The following is a 24,976-nucleotide window of genomic DNA, read 5'->3' on the forward strand; positions in this document are numbered from 1 at the left end:
TGGTGTTCAAAAAGTTTTGGATCGGCTGGGCGCACTGGCTCACGCCTGTAATCCCAGCACTCTGGGAGGCCGAGGCGGGCAGATCACCTGAGGTCAGGAGTTCAAGACCAGTCTGGCCAACATGGCGAAACCCCATCTCTACTAAAAAAATACAAAAATTGGTCGGGCATGGTGGCTGGAGCCTGTAATCCCAGCTACTCAGGAGACTGAGGCAGGGAGAATTGTTGAACCCAGGAGGCGGAGGTTGCAGTGAGCTGAGATCATGCCACTGCACTGTAGCCCAGGCGACAGAGCAAGACTCTGTCTCAAAAAAAAAAAAAAAAAAAAAAGTTAGGATCTTGGAGCACTTCAGATTTGGGATTTTCAGATTTAGAATGCTCAATTTATATACACAAAGCATTACTATTGGAAATAGCAATGTTAAAACCAATAAAGCAAAAATTTGATTAGCCACCCTGCCACTATCCCATTTCTTTCTGCAGAAGTAATCACCATGGTAGGTTTTTGGTGCTTTTAGCAAGTTGGGAGAATAAAAAGGAAATGACCATACTCTAGTGAAAACAGGTTTCCAATCGATTGTGTAACTGGCTCTGGTTGATTTGATTTCAGAGCTATTCCTAGTCTAAGCTATTCCTAAGCTAAGTCTGCTTTTTCATATGATCATCAATAGGCTGAATATTCTTTCATCCAAGTGACTTTTTAGATATTGTGTTACTGGTGAAATTTTGAGACTTTTTTTTTTTTTCCTAAAGGAGAAAAGAGATTAATTCTACCCCAGATATTTCACAAGTCTAAGTAATGTGTTGACTTCTCAACATCTAGCCTACATTTTTCTATTGTATTGTGGAGTCAAATTAAAAGTCTAGAAAGCACAAAGGGGAAAGGCAATCTGAAAAAATAATGCTTCCATTTGGCAAGAATTATACTTCTGACTGGGTGCAGTGGCTCACGCCTGTAATCCTAGCACTTTGGGGTGCCGAGGCGGGTGGGATCGCTTGAGGTCAGGAGTTTGAAACCCAGCCTGGCCAACATGGCAAAACCCTGTCTCTACTAAAAATACAAAAGTTAGCTGGGCGTGGTGGTGCACACCTGTAGTGCCAGCGACTCAGGAGGCTGAGGCAGGAGAATTGCTTGAACCCGGGAGTCTGAGGTTGCAGTGAGCCAAGATGGTGCTACTGCACTCCAGCTTAGGGGACAGAGCAAGACTCCATCTCAAAAAAAAAAAAAAAAAAAGATTGTACGTTTTTGTGAGAAAATAAAAAGCTGGGAAATAGCCAGCTGTGTTTTGAAATGTTATTTTTATTTCCTCATTAAAAATTTAAGAAATCTATTGATTAAATATAGCAAAAGGCACTTTTCACAGTACATTTTCTTGAAATGTTTATATAACTAGTATTGTTAATGAAAATAAATATGTAGAAAACATTTGTAAAACTGGTTTCTTGGTTTCTCTTTTCATAGACCTGATGTGGGCTATCGAGTTGTAACAGACAAAGGATTTAATTTTTCACCAGCAGATGAAGCTTTTGTTTGCCAAAAGAAGAATCATTTTCAGATAACCATTCATGTCCAAGTTTGGGGAAGTCCAAAATTTGTTGAAACCGAGATGGGCCTAAAGCCAATAGAAATGTTTTACTTGAAAGCTTTTGGCATTAAGGTGTGTCTTTTATTTAGTTCAGTTAACATCAGTCAACATTTATTTTGTTTCAGTTGTCTATTACTGCATGACAAACTATCCCAAAATGACTTAAAAGAATAACAGTCCTTTATTTTGGTCACAAATCTGCAACTGGGTCAGGGTGTGACTATGACAACTCATCTTTGTTCAGAAGTCATCAACTGGGGCAGCTTAACTGGGCCATTTTCAAGAAGCACTCAGATGCCTGTTGAGTTTGGGCTGGCCATCAGCTGGAGCTCAAATGGGGCTCTAACTGACAGGGCTTAGCTCTCTCCATGTGAACTGCTCTATGGGATAGCTTGTGTTTCTTCACAGCATGATGGCTGGGTTCTAAGAATAAACATTGCAAGACAAGTGAAGTGAAAGATGTCCCTTTTTCTCTCTCTCTCTCTTTCTTTCTTTCTTTCTTTCTTTCTTTCTTTCTTTCTTTCTTTCTTTCTTTCTTTCTTTCTTTCTTTCTTTCTTTCTTTCTTTCTTTCTTTCATCTCTCTCTCTCTCTCTCTCTCCTCTCTCTCTCTCTCTTTCTCTCTTTCTTTTTTCTTTGTGACATGGTCTTGCTCTGTCACCCGGGCTGGAGCACAGCAGCATGATTATGGCTCATTGCAGCCTTGACCTCCCGGGCTCAAGTGGGAGCCTCCCAAATAGCTGAGACCACAGGTGTGTGCCACCATGTCTGGCTGTTTCTGTGGAGATGAGGTTTCACTATGTTGCCTGGGCTGATCTTGAATTCCTGGGCTCAAGTGGCCCTCCTGCCCCGGCCTCCCAAAGTGCTGGGGTAACAGGCATGAGCCACCATATCCAGCCAAGATGCCAATTTCATAAGCCTGGGCTCAGAAAATGGCACAGCATCACTTCAAATTGTAGTTTTATAGTTTTCAGTGAATACTCTTGCAATTCTTTTACTAAATGTATTTTTAATTATTTTTATTGATGTTGATGCATTTCCATATTAAGTAGATCCATTATTTTCATCAGATTATCAAAGAGATCTGTGACCTAAAAAAACGCCAAGGAGCCACTAATTTAGTCAATATCCCTCCTCTACAGTTTAACAGAGGGGAGATTGAGGACCAATAAGGTTATACAATTCATCCAAAGTAGTAAATGATAGAGCTGGGTTCAGAATGTAGGTAATATGACTTCTGAGTGATCAAAAAGTATTTCTTAAATTGTAACTTTATATCCGGTTCCTAAGAGGGAGAAGCATTCATTATCTGCATATTTTGTTGTTTTTGTTGATGTTTTGTTTTCTTTAAGACAGGGTCTTGCTCTGTCACCTAGGCTGGAGTGCAGTGGCTTTATCACAGCTCACTACAGCCTCAACTTCCTGGGCTCAAGCAATCCTCCTGCTTCTGCCCCCTAAAGTGTTGGAATTACAGGCATGAGCCATTGTGCCTGGCCGACATATTTTATTCTGATAGCTAACCTGGGCTTAGGCACTAAGGCTTGGCTACTGCACGCATAACTGTTCTTATACCAAACTGAGCTCTTAAAAACAAAACAAAAACAAAAATACATAAAAACATCAAACAAGCAACAAAAAGACATTCATTTTATGAATATGAATGTAATATTAGTTCATTGTGAAAATTTTGGAACATAATAGAAAAGTATGAAAAAGAGATAAAATTCATTTGTATTTGGGATCCACCATTTGGTAGCCTATTTTTTTCTCATTTTTTCTGTTATTGAAATTAATCTCATATTGCTAGTGCTATATTGTGAACATCACATTGTATGATATTATTAAGGACCCCATAAAAATATTGTTCACAAAGATGATATAGTTTTCCATTGTATGGATGCATCGTGTTAATTATTATTATTAGTTTTGTTTATTTTCCATTTTTTATTGTTAATAAAACTTCAGTGAACATCCATGTAAACTCACCTTTGCATAAGAATACATTCCAGTGGGGAATTTACACATGAAAGATACAAATATTATTAAAACTCTTGATATAGACCACCAATTGCTTTCTAGAAAGATTTGTTACAATGTGAATACCCATCAGTTGTATATTACAGGGCTGGTCTCATAAGTCCTTTTCAATATCACAGAACAAGAAGAGTTGGTAGCAGATGCTGAATAAATGCTAATTCCTATGTTTTATTTATTATTTTGTATATCATTGTTTTTTCATAGTAGAATGTAAGCTCCCCAAGGACAGGAAATTTTGTTAATTGTGTTCAGTTCTTATCTCTAATGCCTAAAGCAGTTCCTGGTACATAGTGGGTGCTCCATAAGTACTTCTAGAATGAATGAATGAATAAGAAGCTGCCTTACCCCTGATGTTTAGTCATCTTCTAGCCTCCTGTGTATTCACTGCCTACCTGAAATACTCTGCTGTCTTGTGTTCTCGTTGTTTAATTTCACAGGTATTTATTTCTTTCCTCATCAACAGAACACTGCGTTAAGGTAAGGACTCCTGTCTTATGTGTCTTTTCATGACTTGTTCCTCCTGCCCAGTGCCTAGGATGATGCCTTGAAAAGCTTTTTAAGTACTCGAACATTCTTTGCTAATTAACATTTTTATAAATAAATTAATTAATTAATTTACTTTTTGTTGTTTCATACAGGTAGAAGCCACCAATCAAATAATTGCTATTGAACAGTCCCAAGCAGATAGGAGCAAAAAGATTTTCAATCCTGTTAAGTAAGAATTTATTTTCTGAATTCCTATGTGAATATTTTGTGAATAAACATCTAATTTATTTGTTTATATATATATATAATTTTATTTATTATCTAATTTATTTTGCTTACTTAAAATGAAACCTACCACAGCATCCAAATTAATAATGTTAATGTAGGGTTTTTTTTTTTTTTTTTGGAGAAAGAATTTTGCTCTTGTTGCCCAGGCTGGAGTGCAGTGGCACACTCTGGGCTCACTGCAACCTCCACCTCCTGGGTTCAAGTGATTCTCCTGCCTCAGCCTCCGGAGTAGCTGGGATTACAGGCATGAGCCACCACGCCCGGCTAATTTTTTGCATCTTTAGTAGAGATGGGGTTTCACCACGTTGGCCAGGTTGGTCTCGAATTCCTGAACTCAGGTGATCTGCCTGGCTCAGCCTCCCAAAGTGCTGGGATTACAGGTGTGAGCCACAGCGCCCCTACCATTAATGTAGTATTAATGTTAACATTATGCATATATGCTTATCAACAAAAATAGAGTTGTACTATGCACTGAAACTGTTGTAAAAATTCTTTATAAAACGATCAATTTTTAAACCACTGTTATTTTTATGTTGTTTATTGCTAAAAACTTTGCTAACAACCTTACTAACAACTTTAGTTCCTTGAGATAAATCATGGCTAGATCTTTGTTTTAATTTTTCATTTAAATCAGCATGATGTTGATTGAATTAATTTCAAGATTGTATATCCATGCTGTACTTAGAAGTCATTTTTTCTTATTCTTTAAAGCCATGTTAATAGTTTGCGGAATGGATTCCAATATAGAAAGCATATATAGCTGGTAGTATGCAAAGCAATATGGCAGTCCAAGCTAGAGTCCTCTGTGTAGGATGACTTAGAGTGAGTGGGATTTGCTTTTTGACTGGTTTGGCTGGGATACAGTGGAGACATCTCAGGGTTTTGACCCTGAGTCAACCCCCTTTGGGCTGAGAAGAAGATGGTTTCATGGCCCGGACAGTCCAGAAGCCACTGGTACAAACACAGCACTAAATGTGTGTGGTGCGTCTGGTTCTCCCTTGCCTGGGCAGGGTGTATGTGGCCTTCCTTTGGAGGAAGCTGCCTCCCACTGCTAGGCTAGGAGAGGCAAATATGTGAAGGGCGTGCAAAGGCATTCATGCGAGACCTAAACTGCTTCAGTCAAGAGGTGAATGCTGTCACAACAGTGGCAGCGGCACAAATGAAAGATTTTCTTTCCCCATTGTGGAGGTAAAAGGAACCATGCCGGGTACATGGAGCATACGGCCCTTCTGAGTTGGAAACTCCAGGCTTGAGCTTTTGCTGACTGAGCATTTCTTACCCTTCAAGATATTCCATGGCCTTCCTGGCAGCTATTCCTGACCATGCTGTGGATAGCAGTTAATAATCAGTGACTAGAATAAACTGTTCTCCCAGTGTGGTGACAACTGGGAACCAAGCATAGTTGAGAGTCTGAAAGTGGATTAGATATAATCAGAGATTTGGTGTTCTCTTATAGTCTGTTGGTTTTTTGCTGTTTTAGAATTGACCTACTGGCTGACCAGGTCACCAAAGTAACGCTGGGACGATTACACTTCAGTGAAACCACAGCAAATAATATGAGAAAAAAGGGAAAACCAAATCCAGACCAGAGGTACTGAGGTCACTGTGTGCATGGCAGTGTGGCTGGGTACTTTATCTGTCCAGGAAGTGCCCTCCTGGGGCCCCTCTGATCCTCCTGGTGCTACCAGCCAGCACACAGGGCCTCTAAGCCACTTTCCTCCCTTCTCTGACTCTCAGTTTATTAATATTTCTCCTTTACCTGTGGACATCTTTCTTCTCCCACACCCATACCCTGCAATGCCCACCTTCCTGCCCTGCCCTATCTCTGCCTGGCTCGATTCCCTCCATGGTTTTCTAGAGTGACCACGTTTATGTTTCATTGCCATCCAAAGATTGAGGACTGACTGCATTTCTCAACCAGTGTGCTGGTCTCTAGTCCTGAAGTTCTGCTATGACCTTTTTGATTGAAAAAGAAAATAACTTGTTTTCATGATTTAAACCTGTGGTTTTCAAAGTGTGATTCCAGGACTAGCAGAGATGGACACTTGTTAAAAATGCGAGTTCTCGGGCCTTACTGAAGAATCAAAAACTCTGAATCAAAAACTCTGGGGATGGAACTCAGCAATTTGTATTTTAACAAACCCTCCAGGTGACACTGATAATGCTCAAGTTTGAGAACTTCTGGGTTTAGAACATAGGTTTTGGAGTTGGATAGAATTGAATTTGACTATTTTACACTGGCATTTACTAGGTGAGTGACCTTGGGCATATAACTTAACCTCTCTGAGACTCATATTTCTGTCCTGTAAAATAGAGACAATAACAATATTTTACTCCAATACTTTATTGGAGTAAACCAAACCTAGGATTGGAAAAGATGATCTAATAATGCATATGTGCACACATGCACACACACACACACAAATGCAGACACACACGTTCCTCTTTTGGAGTTCCTCTTTTGGAGTTCAATACTTTATTGGAGTAAAATATTGTTATTGTCTCTATTGGGGATCTAAATAGACTAATGTAGGTAAACTGCTTAGCCTGGTACATGACACACTGAGCTCTTGATAGTAGCTAATACTAATAATGATAACGGTTACTACTCTTACTGATTTACTTTAGATGCAGAGGGAAACTCTTGTTCTCTAGGAGAACAGGAGTCTTACAGAAGAAGCTGGTGAAGTTTTTTCATGCAGTTCTTAGGGCAAAAGCTTCTTTGAAGAAGGTAGTTTTAATTTTGACTTTTAAGAAGTGGTCTAGTCTTAAAACTGTCTCATCAGTGGTACATATGAAGAGGTAATTGAAATAACAGTGATGAAAATTGCCTTGGAAGCAACTGAAAGGGAGGTCTCAGTCTTTGGCTAAAGTCAAGCCCTGAGGTTGTCGAAGACATAGGATACATGGCCAAGAGCAGGCTGAACTGGGAAGCATCCAGCGTGGTGGGGCAGACCCTAGGAGTCAGCCTCCATTAAGGCCCAGGCCTTAATGTGGCTTCTGTGGCTCTGAACAAAGGGACTTTTAAGGTGACTTCCTGTTGTATTTGTGAGCCATGCTGTGCTGAGGGCCCAGGACTGCAGCGTGGAGAGGCCTGTGCTGAATCAGCACCCCAGACCCCTCCTGGGACATCTCCCCAGGGTGGCTTGCTTTCCTGCTCTTTGGGGGCCTGTAAAACAGCTCACAAATACCACCAACTGGGCAAAGAGCTGACCCAGAACGATAGCAAGGGAATCAACTACTCTCTTGTTTCACTGCGGGACGACTTAGAACAGAAGGGAAAAGGCAGTCTTTAAATAGGCAAACTCTTCTCGATAAGTTCACTGTTGATCAACTGTTGGGTGGTATTTGATTGTACGAATTGTGTCTCCATTCCTGATGTGTTGGCATTGACCTGCTGTCTCTGAATTAGATACTTCATGTTGGTGGTTGGACTGTATGCTGCTAACCAAGACCAGTTCTATCTGTTGTCTGCCCATGTCTCCGAAAGGATCATTGTAAGGGTAAGCTCAGTTCTCTGACTTTTCTGGATCCCACATGCTTTCCTCCCATGTAGGCGGAATTTGAATTTTCAGCGGTGTGCTTGAATATACTATTTCTATGATAATGATAGTAATAGCAGAAACTATTATTTTAGTTTTCACACGGTTGTTCACAACCAGGGGCAGTTTTGTTCTCCACGGGTCACTTGGCAATGTCTGGAGACATTTTTGGTTGTCACAGCTGGCATCTAGTGGGTAGTGACCAAGGATTCTGCTCAGTACCTTACAATGCACGGGACAACCTCCACAACAAAAAATCATACCTCCCAAAATGTCAGTGGTGTTGAGGTTGAGAAACTCTGGTTTTTACTCTATGTTCTAGGCACTGAGCTAAACAATTTACATATGACATCATTTTACATTGTTATGCTTTCACATTACATTATTTATACCCAGAGCAATTGACGCTTAAGAGGCTAAGTAACTAATCCATGATCTCACGAATTATAAATAATGGAGCCTGGATCTCTCTGACCCTAAAGCCCACAGGGTGGGGAAAGTGGTAGGAAATCATTCCAGGCCAAAAGTGATTGGTGGTACAGGGCATCTGGGCCACTGTCTAGCACATAGGAGTGGCTGGCTCAGCACATTTTGCTGAATGAATGATTGGTCACAGCTCTGCAGGGGAGTCTTGGCAGCCACAAAACATAAAGCTGTTGGCAGCTGCAGCTGCAGCTGTGTGAGTTCAGGCTGGCCACCACTGAAAATACCAGAGGCATGAAGTAACAGGTAGCCACAGGCCTGGCAGCCCTGGGAGGGGCTGCGTTGTTTTGGATCTTTGAAGTGGTACAGGGAGGTCATGCAAACTCCACTAGAGAACAGTGTTCACTGTGGGCCTGCCCATGTATGTGGCTTTAACCTGAGGCCCTGAGGAAGAGAAGAAGATCTGCCCATTTGGGGAAATAGAATCTCTCCTTGCCTGTGTCAAACTGTTCTGAAACAAAGGGCCTCTGTAATTCCTTTTGTCAATTAAAATTAATAAGCCTCCTATTAGTGGAAATCCTTTAACTATGTCTCAACGTTGTAATGGAGATGAAGTAATGATAGAAATGAGGTAAAACACTTATGTGTTCAGCAATCCCAGGGTTAGGGAAGGACATGCACACCCCAGGCTGCATTTTTGTGGGGTCTGACGTAACCTGCAGCAAATGAGGATCCTCTGGGGCAGAGGCAGGTGGGGCCCTCTCCTTGCATCATAAGCTAATCACAGAGGTGGCTGTCCATCCCTCTGCAGGGGCCAGGGCCATCTTTGACATCTTATTTGATGTAATCTGGAATTGCCTTGCTGTGCTAACAAATCTGATTTAAAGTAAAGTCTGGAAACCTAGGTTGCATATTGTTTCTCTTAGGAAGGAATAGAGACAGATAATGCCATTCTTTTCAGAGTTAGCATAGATTAGATATCATGACAGTACTCTCTGGAGCTGTATAACACATGCTTGAGACAGATAGTCTGCTAGTTACCTGCATACTTGGAATAATTTACCTAGTGACAAGGTTTCTCCATTTTGTTGACAGCTCCTGCAAAGTTATACGCAGCTGCCGTGCAAGTCCATACAACAGGAACATGAGAGGGAGGGAGCTCCACTCTCTAGCATTCTGTTTACCAAAAACTCTCTGTTCCTTGGCACCTCCTCAAATCCAAAGCACAATGATAATGAGATCATAATGATGACTTTGAGAAGTTGAAAGTTCTATAATTCATATTTGGTATGAATACCAAAAATATTAAATTTACTCAGCCCAGTTTGGATGTCATGCTATCCACTAAATTTCTATTTTAAAAAATGATTGTATTCCAAATCTGATAGTTTTCTCCCAGACACAATTTTGGTTACAGAGAATACCCTATTCTACAAGCGTGCTGGATAACACAAAAGTTACCTTAACAGCAATGAGAAGAAAAGGATTACTAAGATCAACCGTTCATCCCCCCACTAGAAATATCTTATTGATAGTATTTCATTCAAACTGTAAAACACAGAAGTGAAAATGAATGCAGACTTTTTGGTTTATCTAATTGTTTAAGAAATGGCATTATTGTTTGAATTAGTGAGTTTTAGAAATGTCCACAGAATACATTTTCTGCCACCTGAGATTTTAGAGGGGCCTATACAGGTGCATACAAATGGGTCGGGCAAAGGGCAGACAAGCCAACATTCTACAAAAGAGCCAGATGTGGCCTCTTAGGCCATGGCCTGGTTCTGTTAGTTTGAGCTCCAGCATGAAGAAAGGGAAGAAAATTTGACAAAGACACTATAAGCTCTGACCACATTAAATGGAGAAATGAAAACTGCATTTAAGCAAATCCAGACTTGTTCTGTGGCCTAAGAACCACTCGTCCTAATGGCAGAGATTGACATTTTACTATTTGGTAAGGGTGATTGTATGAGGGTTAGATCTAGACGAGTTCCAGGCCTCCAGGAAGGATCCAGGAGACCAAGCTTGTCAGAATTCTACTTGGAGAGAGAATGGTGGGCAGGACCCAGTCATTGTTCATCTGGGTTGTCAATCAAAACAGCTTTAGCAGTGTATTATGGTCCTGTAGTATAAATTGACCAATTTAATGAAAATTAAGGCTTACTCCAAAGAACAGATTTATTTGCTGAGTCTTTGTTTCTGGGAGCATTCCCCAGAGGAGTTCCTTCAGATTCCCCTTGTTAATGACTGGGCTCTTCTCTCTCAGCCCCACTTTCCTTCTAAAATACTTAATTAAACTTGGTTTGGAGTGCAGTGTTGCAAGCAGGAGGGATGATTACTTTTGTCTGCCTTTCAAAGACACTCTAGGGTTTCTTCATTTTGAAAACCAATAAATTATTCCAGTTTCTTTTCCAGAAGAATAGAAATGGGCAAGACCCCAAGAATTCTTCCTCTACTGCTCTGCAAATCGCAGTGCGTGACGTGGGAAACCAAACCTAGGATTGGAAAAGATGATCTAATAATGCATATGTGCACACATGCACACACACACACACACAAATGCAGACACACACGTTCCTCTTTTGGAGTTCAGATTAATTTTTATTTACTCAGAGAAAACAGTTGATGGAGTAATGCCTGTTTTGAACTCAACAGATCTTTCTGTCAACTACGGAAGGGGAACTTATGACCAGGAGTACATGGCATAAAGAAGTAGTTCTCAAGCTTGTATTGTGAATAAGAATCCCCAGAGAGCTTGTAAGAACACAGATACGTGTGTTTTTGATTCAGGAGGTCAGGGATGCCTGAGAATATGCATTTCTAACAGGCTTCCAGGAGATGCTGACATTGCTAGCCTGCAGACCATGCTTCGAGTAGCACCAGCAGAGTATTTCTAGGTCCTTTTTCTGTAACTCTTTCAAAAGGCGCAAAAATGGGCTTCCTAAGAGCTACCTTCCTCAGGTCAAGCTCTTCTATTCGTTCTTTGGCTGCTGCTTTCGAATCCCAAATGATGATAAAACAAATTCCAGCTTTTTATTTCCAGCTCAGCACAGGCCTCAAATTGCAGCTGATGCTGTTTTCTATTCGAATAACCTGCAGGGGGCGCCATTTACATTGTATTTTTTTAATGAAAGGCGTCCCCCGGAATTGTGCAACTCTGCAGGTGCGTTGCTGAGGAGAGCAGATGAAGCGATTATAGGTTAAATAGCTGCTGCTGTGCCCAGGAGAGTGTGTCGAGAATAACTTTGAGGCGTTTCATCCTTGTTTTTGCAAACCGTTCATGCACACATGATTTCACTTAATCCCACAATAATCCTATGAGGTGGGTAAAGGAGACATGATTCTTTATTCATCAGAGGAGGACACAGTACAGAAGGATTAAGTGACTGCCCCAAGGTCACACAGCTAGTTTGTGTTATAACATAGACTAGGATGCTTGGGTCTCTTCCCTAAATAAGAGAATATGAGACAAACGATAAAAGTATTTTAGAAATTTTAATGAATTTGTTTTGGTGTTTGATATCCATCAGCCACTATTGGGTCACATGTGAATACAAACTCATAATTCCTGAAAGAGGTAGTATACTGTGCTTGCTTTAACACATGAGGGTTGTGGATTCCAGAATAGGGAAATAAGTTCACAAATCTTATGAGAACATATCCCGTTACTGATGAGGAATTCTCCCTAGGGCTATATATTTAGAATGTTGTGAATCTGTGGCCCTTTCCAAAATAATGTGAACATATTTTAGGGATTTGAGTTTTCATCTGATGAAAGCTAAGTGAGAATATTGCAATTGTTCCAAAAAATTAAATCTGCTTATATCTGCTGTTCCAGTATCAAGTTACCAACAAGATAATAACTATCCCAAAGCTCATTACAAAAAAATTCATCACTGTCTTATTTTGTTTCTTTGAAGTGGCTCATTATGTTCAAAATAGAGAAAAATACATCACCGTCTTATGTGGCATACCTTTGGATTTAGTTGATTGGTTGCTATAAAAGGATTTGAGTCAAAGCCAATTTGCCATTCACAACCAAGGGGCTCTAGGGACCTTGCAGAAAAGCTCTTTGTTCAAGTAAATTTACACAAATAATGTTCAAAGTTTTTACTTTATATTCTTCCCCCACTCCCCACTACCCCCTCCCACCCCATTACTTAACATTACATTGTTTCACTGCTTTTTCTTTTTTTCTTTTTGAGACAGAGTCTCCCTTTGTCCCCTAGGCTGGAGTGCAGTGGCCTGATCTCAGCTCACTGCAACCCCCGCCTCCCGAGTTAAAGTGATTCTCCTGACTCAGCCTCCCAAGTAGCTGGGACTACAGGAATATGCCAACACACATTGCTAATTTTTGTATTTTTAATAGAGATGGGGCTTCACCATGTTGGCCAGGCTGGTCTTGAACTCCTGATCTCAAGTGATCCACACACCTCAGCCTCCCAAAGTGCTGGGATTACAGGTGTGAGCCACTACACACCTGGCCTCTTTCACTGCTTTTGTCTATCAAGTATCAATGATTGAGTCTTCCAAGCAGCTCAGGGTTCAGACACTTAGGATTGAATTAGGAAATTGAAGACATCAAAAAGTTCTTTAAACCCAAACTAAGAAATAAACTTTGTGATTTCTTTTGATTATTTTAAAAATTGTAACAAATGCATATGGCAAAACACTCAAATAATACCAAGAGAGTATATAGTGAAAGGTGAATCTTCCTCCTACCACTGTTTCTCCATCTCCCAGGCTCCATCCTTCAGGAAACCATTGTTATTGGTTTCCTGAGTAGTCTTCAGAGAAAATCTATGCATATTCAGGTGCTGAGCTTGCAATGTATCATATACCACCAGAAAGGTAAAAAGTCAAGTATTAGTATTGACTTTTTAGATAATCAGGATCGCAACTGTTTGTCAAAAGTTGTGACAACCTGCCTCAATCATAAAAACACATCATAATTTTAAAGACAATTTAATTTTGTTGTGAGGATTTTGAGGGATTTAGAGATGCCTACATTAAAATATTTGAGAATAAATTCAGTGGCTACAGGGAAGCAGGGAGGAAGGAATGCAGTGCAGTGGAACATTCTTTGACAAATAATTTTATTTAAGAGTAAAATCTGCAGAACTTTATCTAGTCCAATGGTTTCACTTGGATTTTCTTTGAAGATTGCCAGGACTACTTCTAAGCAATGCCATGAAATAGGTAAATCATTATTTAATAATCAGAGGACTTGTAGTTCCAGCTCCAGAACTTATTAGCTTTGTGGCTTTGGGCAATTTATCTATCTTTTCAGAGTGTCAGTATCAATAAAATGAGTACAATAGTACATATCTCATATAATTGCACTGTGAATTATCGCACAACGAATGTAGCTGTTATTATTCTTCTTAGTATCGTCTGTGCTTAGGGAATAGTTGATGTATATTAAATATATTTGTATTATCATTTGCTTGTCACTTGTGTATGAAATCATAAATATAAAAGCATTCTGAAACTATAATAGGGCTAGCTAAATGCAAGGTATTTTTATTTATCTGATTTAGTACATCTGTAATATTTTCTGATGTAATGTTCTGATTTTAAATCATGATGATGATGACTATTCCTGAAAAGATAGCCATTTTAAATTTTCTTCTTTATCATCCACCTAGTATAACTGATCACGTTCTTAATTCCAGATAGATGCAATAGAGATTGGATGTTTCAAATCAGGGTATACAGAGCTCCTGCCAGTGGGGAGGCAGAGTGGTTAGGGAAACCTCCCTGGCTCTTCAGGGCCCCAGAGTTAGTCGGATATGTCAGAATGTCCCACTCAATACAGGATTCTCTTGTGAAAGACTTAGATAATATTCACTTTGCCTTTGCTCTGAACACTAACATGATCATCTATTCCTGCTACTGTAACTTTAATTGTAATATATTTATGTATTTTTCCAGGCCTCTAACCCTGGGCAATTTGAAAATGACAGTGATGCATTGTGGCAGCGAGGACAAGTTCCAGAATCTGTTGTCTGTCACGGTCGAGTGGGAATCAACACAGATGCGCCGGACGAAGCCCTGGTTGTCTGTGGCAACATGAAAGTGATGGGGACCATCATGCATCCCTCTGACAGCCGGGCAAAGCAGAATATCCAGGAGGTGAGCACAGAGTCAGGTCCTGGGCCCCTCCTCTGACACCCCAGTCAGGTGTGCTGGGTGCTCCTGGCCTCTGACACACCTTGTACCACACATCTTTACATGTCACCCACTGGTGTAAGATGGACACAATGCTTAAAAATGATGACCGAGCTGCTGGGCATCTCTGCTGAAATTGTAAAGCAGTTCCTCCCTGAGAGAATGAATTTACCTGACAGGAGCAGTGGGCAAGGACAGCATGTCATTGGCTTCACAGGCAGCAATTCTCAGTTATTTTCCACAGGCCATTGACCTTCCTCCCACACTTTGTCAGCTTCCACTTCCAGAGTTTGCCTTTCCTTTTCGTCTCTCCGCTCATCTTCCAAGCACTGTCTCAGTCCAGTTGTTCCTATTTCTCTTGGATGTCTCCAGCCTCTTCCTTCTAGAGTCCCTGGCACCAACCCTACTGGCCATTATCTTCCCCAGTTCCTTTCTCTAGGAACTCTTGAGAAGCTCCTCCTCCTCATCCCTTACTTGGTCAGTTCATCGCCAAGAGTTCTGGGTGAAGACCTTTTCCCTCTGTGGAGAGGCAGTTACCCAGAGGTAACTGGAAGTCAGGCCTAGACATCAGGAGATGGCTCCTCCACTTTGGGCTCTCCCCAGCTATGTGACCTTGGATAAAATGCTTAATCTCCCTGTACTCAGTGTCTTCAGCTGTAAGATGAAAATGGTGCCTGCCTGCCTGACACCCTTGGCTCTTTTTTATTTTTTAACCAGTTGAACTGGATCATCTTGGAAAACTACAACTGCTATGTAGACCATAAGGATAAGGATTAAGGTTCCAATCCGTTAGCCAGCTACTAACAAAGCTTCCAATCCGTTAGCCAGCTACTAACACCTCATTGCAACTTTTCTGCCATTTAATTATTTCCCATTCATTGCTTCTACCACTTCCCCATCATCTCACTCATACTACTTCTCTTGACAGCATTTGCGAAGCTGTGTTTTAAAAGTTCCTTTTCTCTCCTTTCCTTATTCCTTTTTAGCTAGTAGAAGTCCTAATCTGTTCACCATTAGCCCCTCTTCCAGACTGCATTCCTTTCTCAGTGCAAATCTGCACTGGTTTTCCTAAACCAGCCAAGGAATGTCCTCCTTTGCTTAGAGGATTCCAAAGAATGGTTGTAATTGTAGACTTTTATACTGATTGTGTAGCTGCGGTTCATATTAGAAGAGCTGTGACCTACTAGCCAGATGGGAATGCAGAGCTAGAGAGTTCTTACATACATTTCCAGATATCGGTCCTAGACATTGCACCTTTGAACTTTAGAGAGATAATCTGTCTGCATTTCAGGTCACACCAACTCAAATTTATCCTTGCAATTGGCTATACAATTCACTACCAAGTCTTATTAAAATGTAAATTGAATATAACAAGTGAGAAAAGTCCTGTACAACCCTTCCTGCTACCACCAGGCTTAACACAGAACTTCGTTTACCAAAAGTCTTCAAATATTTCTTCTTGGTTTGAAGAAAATATATTGTCTTAAAATAACAAGCTTCCGGAGAACTTCTCACATCCCTTCTAAAAAGCCTCCTCCATATAAATAAAATGTCACTTCAATCCAGGCTCTTAAGTGTGAAATTTCTGTATCCCCTTCCTGCTCATGGCAGCATGATAGAATAAAGAAAATCCTGGTCCGTGGTTAGAAGACTAAGAGTTTAGTCCTGACTCTGGCAACCACCAGCCCAGGAACTTTGGCCCAGAGGCAATCTGTGGCTCTGTTTTGTTGTCCGTGAACAGGAAATGCTCATATTCATTTTACCTAGGTTAAGAGATTTCTCTAAACTCATATATGTAAGGTATTTTTTAGCTAGACAAGTCTAAGCAAACAGAAATTATTTTCTATTTATACAAAATAAAAATTACATGTGATTTATTTATTAAATGATTTCATATTAGTAGATTTGTTTTAATAGATCTATGCACATTTTTGAGATATATATTCTTAGAAATCTTGCCTGTCCCAATTCACTATTTATTACAGAGATGAGGGAGATGATGGTAATGTTGGTGATGCTGATGACAGGTGTGTGAATTTCATCTTCACCTCTTCCTGACTTAGTTTTTGCAACAAAGAGAGCCTTTCTTTCAAATACTCTGGGGATCTGACACTTGGTCAATTTGATGGCATGCATAGGACTGGAAGCAATTTCTTATTCTTTAATGGTGCATTCTAACCACAGCTGGCTTCTGAATGGATGAGCTGCTACAAAATGTAGTGGTCAAATATGTTGCCTAATACTACAATTGGGGAAAATGGATATAGGCTGCTGCTTTGCCCTATGTGTTTCCTCACTCAGGAAACACAGATTGCTTTGTGGATATTAAGCACATGATTATCTACAAAGTCCTGGTTGGGGAGATCTCTGATGCTCACAGGACACAGATCCAAGACATGGAGAAGATGACGCAGATACTACTGAAACCTCTGCAACTGAGGTCCTGGGCAGAGCAGCAGCTTAACTTGCCCAGCCAATGGCATCATGTCTACTGATGTGACTGCAGACTGTGGAAGGACATGCAGCTCTGACAGTAGAAACTGAGCAGAACTAGGGGTGAAAGGACATGCTGAACACTAAAGGCACGTGAAGAACCTCAATGTCAATGCCCAAAAACATGAGGAAGTTGAGAGTTGAATGCATCAGTCAAATTCTGTGGTGAAGGCTGAAAAAAGGTAGCAAGATATTTAAAAATTTAAGCCAGAAAAGGAATTCATTAAGATGAAATGCTCAAAGGCTGTTTTGATTTTCTCCTAACCACACCACCCGTGTGCTAGTGGAAGACAAAAGTAGACATGAAAAAAGCTCAAGAAAGTCAAACATGCAAAGTCTCCCTCAGGGCCAGGAGCCAAATGCAGAAGTTCCTCTGCTCTGGGTGAGCAGGTGTCATTTAAGCTGCTCCTAGTTCAGACTGCAGCTGGGCTGTGGGCCATCACCCGATGACAGATAGCCTTCCCTGAACAAACTGAGTCCCATAGACTGGAAGATGTTCTCTGTGATACAATTCTTGAACTAATGATATATTATAGAAACCTTGGGTGTGAGGCAGCATGATGCTGATGGCTATTTGCATTCATGGTCAAAACTTTCCAAAACTTCTGTGGGCAAGGTCAAAGCAGATTCCCAAATTCAGTTTTCAGTTTCTTACTCAACAGACATTGAAGAGCAAGGCACAGCAGTAAGTGCTGGCCTGGGTAGGGTTCCTGGGGAGGATTCAAAGAAGGCACACCCTTTGCCTCAAGCGTTTTCCCTAGGCCAAGTGTACACAGAGGGATCATGCAATACAGGCTGCTGTTTATATTTGGCTTTGGGAAATCTACAAGTCCAGAAATTAGAAGAGCATTTTGTTTGAGGAACATTGTCATATAAAATGTTTAGATCTTCAAGTAACCCTCAAAATTTTTCTTGGTTGAAAATCTGTCTAGAGGATGGTAGTAGTACCAGAGAACCTAACGCTATGTCTAGCAATATGTCTTAGGGAAAATGCATTCAAGGATCCAGTTTAGAAACCAGGGACCATTTCCCTCTCTGTAGCCTGGACAGCCTGCATGAGGGCACTTTCTCCTCTGCTTTTCATCTGTAGCAAAGGAACGAACACTGCCTCTGCTTCCTTCTTTACTGGGGGCCCTGCGGGTGGGGCAGGAACAAAGGGGAAAATAGGAAGTGGGCATAGGACTCCCAGGGGCCTATGGCTGAGGAACTGGGTAGGGCCTAGGCAGTGCAAGGCCAGTCCAGGCTGGCTCCTGATTGACCCTGTCTCTTCAATTCTCTTCATGTCAGGGATTGTCTTGCCACTTCAATACTTTCATTCTTTTATTCCTTTTTTTTCTATCAAAAATTTTAGGTGCCTATTACATGTCAGACACTTTGCTCGGTACTGTGCAGGTCCTGAGATAAATAAAACTCAAGAATGAAACTTTTACTAAAATTTAAGCTCCAAATAAGAAACACTCATTGAATCTCCGGTGCTTAGGAGAGCATCTGGCGCATAGTATCTACTCAATAAATATTTGTTGACTGAGTGAAGGCGCTCACAGTGATAGATACATGCACAGGGCTGTATGGGATTGGGACTGTTCCTTCCAAGTATGACCTGCAATGCCCCCCCTGCTCTGGCCTTAACCATTCCAGTCCAGTAATGCCAAATTCTGCCTTGGTTGTGCAGATGTCATTCAGGGTATTTGCTGTCTCGTGCCTTGGTTCATGGTGTTCCCTCTGGCTAGCATTCCTATCTTAGTCTAATCCTTCCCCCTCCCTTCCTACCTTACATCTTTCTCTAACGCTTAAGGTTGTTAATGTATTTAACAATTATTAGTTGAGCACCTACAACATGCAAGGAATTGTACTAGAAACTGGTGATATGGTGATGAACCATGACCTTAAATATGTCCTCACCCTCATGGGGTATATGTGATGTAGGAGAAGACAAAGAATGAGGTTGACACAATTAGTTGTCTTGTAATTGTGACTCCTGCTATGAAGGAGAACTGGTGCTATGAGCACATAAAGCAGAGGAACTTTGCCTGGACTTGGAGGTCAAGAGATTCTTCTCCGAGGAACAATGCTTACATTGGTGAAGAAGAAGGTAGGGGAATGGGAAGGAAGAGCTTTTGAGTCTGGGAAAACAGTATGAACAAAGGCTGGGAAGTGAAAGGAGCAGAGTTTGTCTGAGGAACTGGAATAAGCCAAGATATCGGTTGGGCTTCATCATCTCTAGGGAGCCTTCCTTTACACTTCCCCGAGAAGATTTTCAACACCTCCTCAGAGCTGAAACGATTCTCTGTGCATAATTCCATCCTTGTACTGTGTTTCTCAGATTGTAATATAATCACATATGATTATGTATGTATATATCAGGTGGGTCTTCCTGTCTAGACCACAAACTTTTAAAAGGCATTTTTTTTTAACTTTTATTTTAAGTTCAGGGGTACAAGTGCAGGTTTGTTACATAGGTAAACTTGTGTCATGGGGGTCTGTTGTACAGATTGTTTCATCACCCAGGTATTAAGCCTAGTACCCATCAGTTGTTTTTCCTGATCTTCTCCCTCCTCCCACCCTCCACCCTCCACCTTCAAAAGGCTCCAGTGTGTGTTGCTCCCCTCTATGTGTCCAGGTGTTCTCATCATTTAGCTCTCAGTTAGAAGTGAGAACATGCAGTATTTGGTGTTCTGTTCCTGTGTTGGTTTGCTAAGGATAATGGCCTCCAGCTCAAGGCAATTACTTTTTAAGTCCCAACACTTAGTAGTGCATGATATGTTGAAGGTGATTGGTAAATATTAGTCGAATAAAACAAAGAATGAATGATGGCAGTAAGCTCAGAATTATACTCTGGAATAACTTCCTAAAGTAAAGCTAATCCGTTTAGCCAATTAAGCGCCAAGTCACCATCTTTCACAACCAGCCCAACTAGTGAAGGGCCTGAGAATCCTAAACGATGGTGGAAGGGCTCTGCTGCCACCTCAGGGAGTGTGTCAAGGGAGGAGCCGAGGCCCATGACAGTGGTTTTCTTAAAACAACAACAAAAAGCGTTTTTGGTTCCTCTATCACATGGATGAATGCCCAGGCAGTTTATTTTTAATTGCCAAGACACCACAGGTTTCACAATTCTATTATGTTCCAAAAGAAAATTTAGGGTACTCACAAAGGGCTGCCAACTTTTTACTTGTCAGATAAAGACATTTTAAAAAAAAACAAAAAACAAAAAAACAAAACCAGATTCTGCTATTACTATCAATTCATTTACAAAATCTCTCAATTTAAAGAGGTATCCTTTGGATCAAACACATTTAGCTTTAGGGAAAGTTCACTGTACTGTCTTGATTGTTCTCATTTTGCTGGGACCCCGTAGTGACAGTTGGGACAGCCTTTAACGATGTGAGAGCAGTGATTGCAGGTAGAGGATGCCCTGCTGGCCGGGGTGGTGTGGGGGAGGGATGTTCCGGGGAAGGTGGGTGGCTGGGTCCTGAAGGGCCAGCAGTTGGGTAATCCTGACTTGCAATCCACTTGAAGAAATTATCTCCAGCAAAATGTCCAAAAGCAATTCAGTAATGTCTCTGGGTCACTCTGGGCATTAATTTGAATAGCAAATATCTATGTGAGTAAAATCTGCTCTTCTTTAATTAAATTAGGTTGACACAAATGAACAGCTGAAAAGAATAGCCCAAATGAGAATTGTTGAATATGATTACAAACCTGAATTTGCATCTGCAATGGGAATAAACACTGCCCATCAAACAGGTACACACACAAATTCCCCTTTTAATTTTGTATTGCCAACTATTAAAATTTTAATTTCCTCTTTATTTTGAGGTTATGTGCTATGGCATTTGACAACACTATGTTGATCTAACTTGTTCTCTGGGAAACTCATAGTCACTAGAACAGGAAAGGTTAAAGAATTTCTGTGTCATTTTTATTCAACACCCCCGCTCCTCCACCCCAAGGTACTGATGGAGTAGGTTGACTATATAGTTTCTTTGCACTGAAGTCCTCTTGCTCATGGGCTGAGGGTTCAGGGACAGATGGCAGCTCAACCTATGTGAGGAATGGCATTTGGCAGTCAGGAGATGGAGGGAGAAGGTGGCAGGGTAAGCGGATGTAGATAAGAGAAGGGGTAAGCAAAGCGATGTTTATACTCCAATCCTAAAGAAGGAAGGAATATTTTAGGGGCAAAGGCTTCCTATAGGAAAAGAAAGGAAATCAAGCTAACACCCCACCTTTACTTCTATGGACAGGAATTTTAAGGCACTTACCTCCCCCTTTCCAATATTTGGCCCAGAGTCTCAAAAAACAAACAAACCAACCAACAAAAACATTCCCACTTTTAATCCTATAGTGGTTCTTGGCTCAAAATTTCTTCTTTGCCGAAAATCCATTGTAGATCAAAGCAAAAGCTTAGTGAGTTAGTGAGGATTTTCTCCAGAAAAGTCTTTCTTTGAAGATTAAACCTGTGGAGTGTTTTGTATATAGGAATGATTGCCCAGGAGGTGCAAGGAATCCTGCCCAGAGCAGTAAGAGAAGTTGGTGATGTCACCTGCGAAAACGGAGAGACCTTGGAGAACTTCCTCATGGTGGATAAGGTAATCATTGAAAAGATATCAGCTGCTATAAGCTATCAGTCTAGGGATAAACCCCCTTCTGTGATAGAACAATGGGCTGAAACATCCAACCAGGAAGTGGGACATTAAAATAATTCTTCACTGAGCTGTGGAGTGAGTAGGTATCAACTATCTTATAACTGATATTCAATTTGATCATAATCACCAAAAAGAAGTTCCATATGACAAAAAGAAAAAGGCATGTGCAATAGTAAGAATTCCAGTTTAGCAGGTCTTATTGTTGGAGAAAAACTGGCACTAGGAAAGTCCACTTAGCATGAATGCACTTTAAACAAGGGCCAAACATCACAATAAATACTGACAAAAAGTTTTAATTAGCTTCATATTTTAAAATGGTAATAAACTTATGAAAAATGCATCATATTTTATGTAATGCAACTTAAATTATAATTACACAATGTGTTTCTTCTTAGAATGACTAAAGATTAAGTGAAGTGTTGAATTTTTTGGGCATAGTTTTTTTTAATAAAACTGTGTTTGACTTTTACAGTATAATCATAAAGTGGGCCATTTTTACAAAGATATTCATGGGCCTGATCATTTTTTCCCAAGGGCCTCTCTTAATTCTTTGATATTCAAATCATTCTCTTTTGAAGGAATGCCATCATGCCTGTAGATTAGCTCCTCTTCATTTGGTAATGGGTCTAAATCTGCCAGTTCCTTGCTTGTGGATGCTGTGTGTGTGATTTGAGGAGTTCCCTAATACCACGTCTATTGATTCTGTGAAATCCTGTATTTTTGCAAGGTTTGCAAATGCACTCTGTTGCTGGTTTGTTTTATATTGCATTATTACATTTGATGCTGAGAGGAAAGACCAATGGATGTAAGGGTTTTGTAGTCATGGGGAGAGATGCTTGAGTGAAGACTAATTTATAATTTGTCAGTTAATGGAGGTAATGCTCCCTGAACTCCAAAGTGCACATGCATCACTGGGAATCTTATTAAAATGTAGATTCTGATTCTGCAAGAATGGGGTGAGGCCAGAGATCCTGCAGTCCCAACCAGCCTCCAGGTGCTGCCAATCTTGCCAACCTTGCTGGTCAGAAGCCACATTTGGAGCAGCAAAGCAGAGGATGCCTTTTCATGTTAGGCACTGCCACCATCTTCCACCTACCAGCCCCTGTACCACAAACACTTAGATGACATGGTCTGGGAGGCCTGTTCAGCCTAGGGCTTCATGAGCAGAGTGGCAGAAGTTGACTTACTGCCTCCTGCTTCCCAAGAACATATCTTTGCTAGAAGCGATTCTTCAGTCTCTCTCCCACACCTAGGCTATCATTTCACTTGAGAGGTATATCATGAAACATTTATTTACATATTTATTTCCCAGGTTTTTTTATTGTGGTGAAATACACAAAATATAACATGTATTATCTTAACCATGTTGAAGTATACAGGTCATTGATGTTTGATACGTTCATCATGTTGTACAACCATCACCACCATCCATCTCCAGAACTCTTTTTCATTTTGTAAAACAAAAACTCTGTACCTGTAAAACAATAACTCCCCATTATTTACTTTCCCTAGCCCCTGGCAACCACAATCCTATCGTTTGTTTCTATGATTCTGACTACATATAAGCAGAATCATAGAGCATTTCTTTCTTTTTTTGTGGCTGGCTTATTTCACTCAACTTAATGTCCTCGAGGTTCATCTATGTTGCCGAGTGTATCAAAATTTCCTTTCTTTTTAAGGCTGAATAATTTTCAGCTTTGTTCACATTTTGCGTATCCATTCATACATTGATGAACTCTTGGATTGCTTCCATGTTTTAGGTATTGTGAATAATGCTGCTATGATTGTGAGTATTCAAATGTCTCTTCAAGATTCTGTTTTCAGTTTGGGGGGAATATTTACTCAGAAGTGGAACTGCTGGATCATATGGCAATTCTATTTTTAATTTTTTGAGGAACCACCATACTGTTTCCCACATGACAATATCATTTTACATTCCCACCAACAGTTCCCAAAGATTCCAATTTGACCAAGTCCTCACCAATGCTTGTAATTTTCTGTTTTTTCTTTTTTCAAACAGTTGCCATCCAAATGGGTGTGAGGTGATACCTCATTCTAGTTTTGATTTACATTTCCCTAATGATGAGTGATATTGAGCATCTTTTCATGTGCTTATTTTTCATGTGTATATCTTCTTTGGGAAAATGTCTATTCAAGTCCTTTGCCCATTTTTGAATTGGATTATTTGCTGTCGTTAGGTTTTAGGAATTCTCTATATATTCTGGATGTTAATCCTTTATGAGATATATAATTTGCAAATATTTTCTCCCATTCTGTGGGTTGTCTTTTCGCTTTCTTGATAGTGTCTTTATGTATGAAAGTTTTAAATTTTAAAGATATCCAATTTACCTATTTTCCCTTTTGTTGCCTAAGCCAATGGTGTTCTATCCAGGAAATCACTGCCAAATCCAATATTGTAAAGATTGTACCCTTTGTTTTCTTTTAAGAGTTTTATAATTTTAGGTTTTACATTCATGTTTTTTTATCCATTTTGGGTTAATATTTGTGTTAGGTAAGAGGCTAGCTTCATCCTTTTGTATATGGTTGTCCAGTTTTCCCGGCACCATTTATGGAAAAAGCTGTCCTTTTCACATTGAATGGTCTTGGCATCCTTGTCGAAAATCATTTAACCATATATGTGAGGGTTTATTTCTGTGCTGTTTATTATATTCCATTGGTCTGTATGTCTGTCTTTATGCCAGTACCACACTGTTTTGATTACTCTAACTCTGTAGTAAGTTTTGAAATCAGGAAGTGTGAATCATACAGCTTTGTTCTTATTTTTTGGGATTTCCTTGTCTATTTTCAGGCTCTCTTAAGATATCATGTGAATTTTAGAATGGGTCCTTATATTTCTGCAAAAGACAATTTTGGGATTTTGATAGGGATTGCACTGAATTTGTAGATCACTTTGGGTAGTGTTGACATTGTAACAATATTAAGTCTTCTAATGCCTGAACATGGGATGTATTTCTATTTATTTATGCTTTCTTTAATTTCTTTCAGCAATGTTTTGTAGTTTTTATTGTACAAATCTTTTACCATGTTGGTTAGTTAATTCACAAGAGTCTTATTCTTTTCTATGTGATTGTAAATGGAATTTTTCCCTAGTTTTCTTTTCAGATTGCTCATTGTTATTGTATAGAAATGCAACTAATTTTTGTGTGTTGACTTTGTATCCTGCTACTTTGCTGAGAAATTTATTTTTAATAATAAAATACTGAAGCCTTCCAATAAATTGCTTAAAAAATAAAATAGGGCCAATTTAGAGGTCCTTTTTTTGAAGTAAATTATTAGAAAACCTTAGTATTTT

At 40.1% G+C, this 24,976-nt stretch overlaps 1 protein-coding gene across 1 annotated transcript in view; it reads left to right on the forward strand.

Annotated features, from left to right (window-relative positions):
• Positions 1–24,976, forward strand: part of MYRFL (myelin regulatory factor like) — a 129,163-nt gene that overhangs the window by 66,512 nt on the left and 37,675 nt on the right. Inside the window, exons 9-15 of the mRNA XM_025402940.1 lie at positions 1,462–1,657; positions 4,259–4,335; positions 5,875–5,985; positions 7,807–7,897; positions 14,291–14,491; positions 20,656–20,764; positions 21,497–21,606. Of these exons, the coding sequence (XP_025258725.1) occupies positions 1,462–1,657; positions 4,259–4,335; positions 5,875–5,985; positions 7,807–7,897; positions 14,291–14,491; positions 20,656–20,764; positions 21,497–21,606 (895 nt within the window). The remainder of the gene's footprint in view (positions 1–1,461; positions 1,658–4,258; positions 4,336–5,874; positions 5,986–7,806; positions 7,898–14,290; positions 14,492–20,655; positions 20,765–21,496; positions 21,607–24,976) is intronic.

Source organism: Theropithecus gelada, chromosome 11 (genome assembly GCF_003255815.1).
Source record: "Theropithecus gelada isolate Dixy chromosome 11, Tgel_1.0, whole genome shotgun sequence".
Classification (NCBI taxonomy): domain Eukaryota; kingdom Metazoa; phylum Chordata; class Mammalia; order Primates; family Cercopithecidae; genus Theropithecus; species Theropithecus gelada.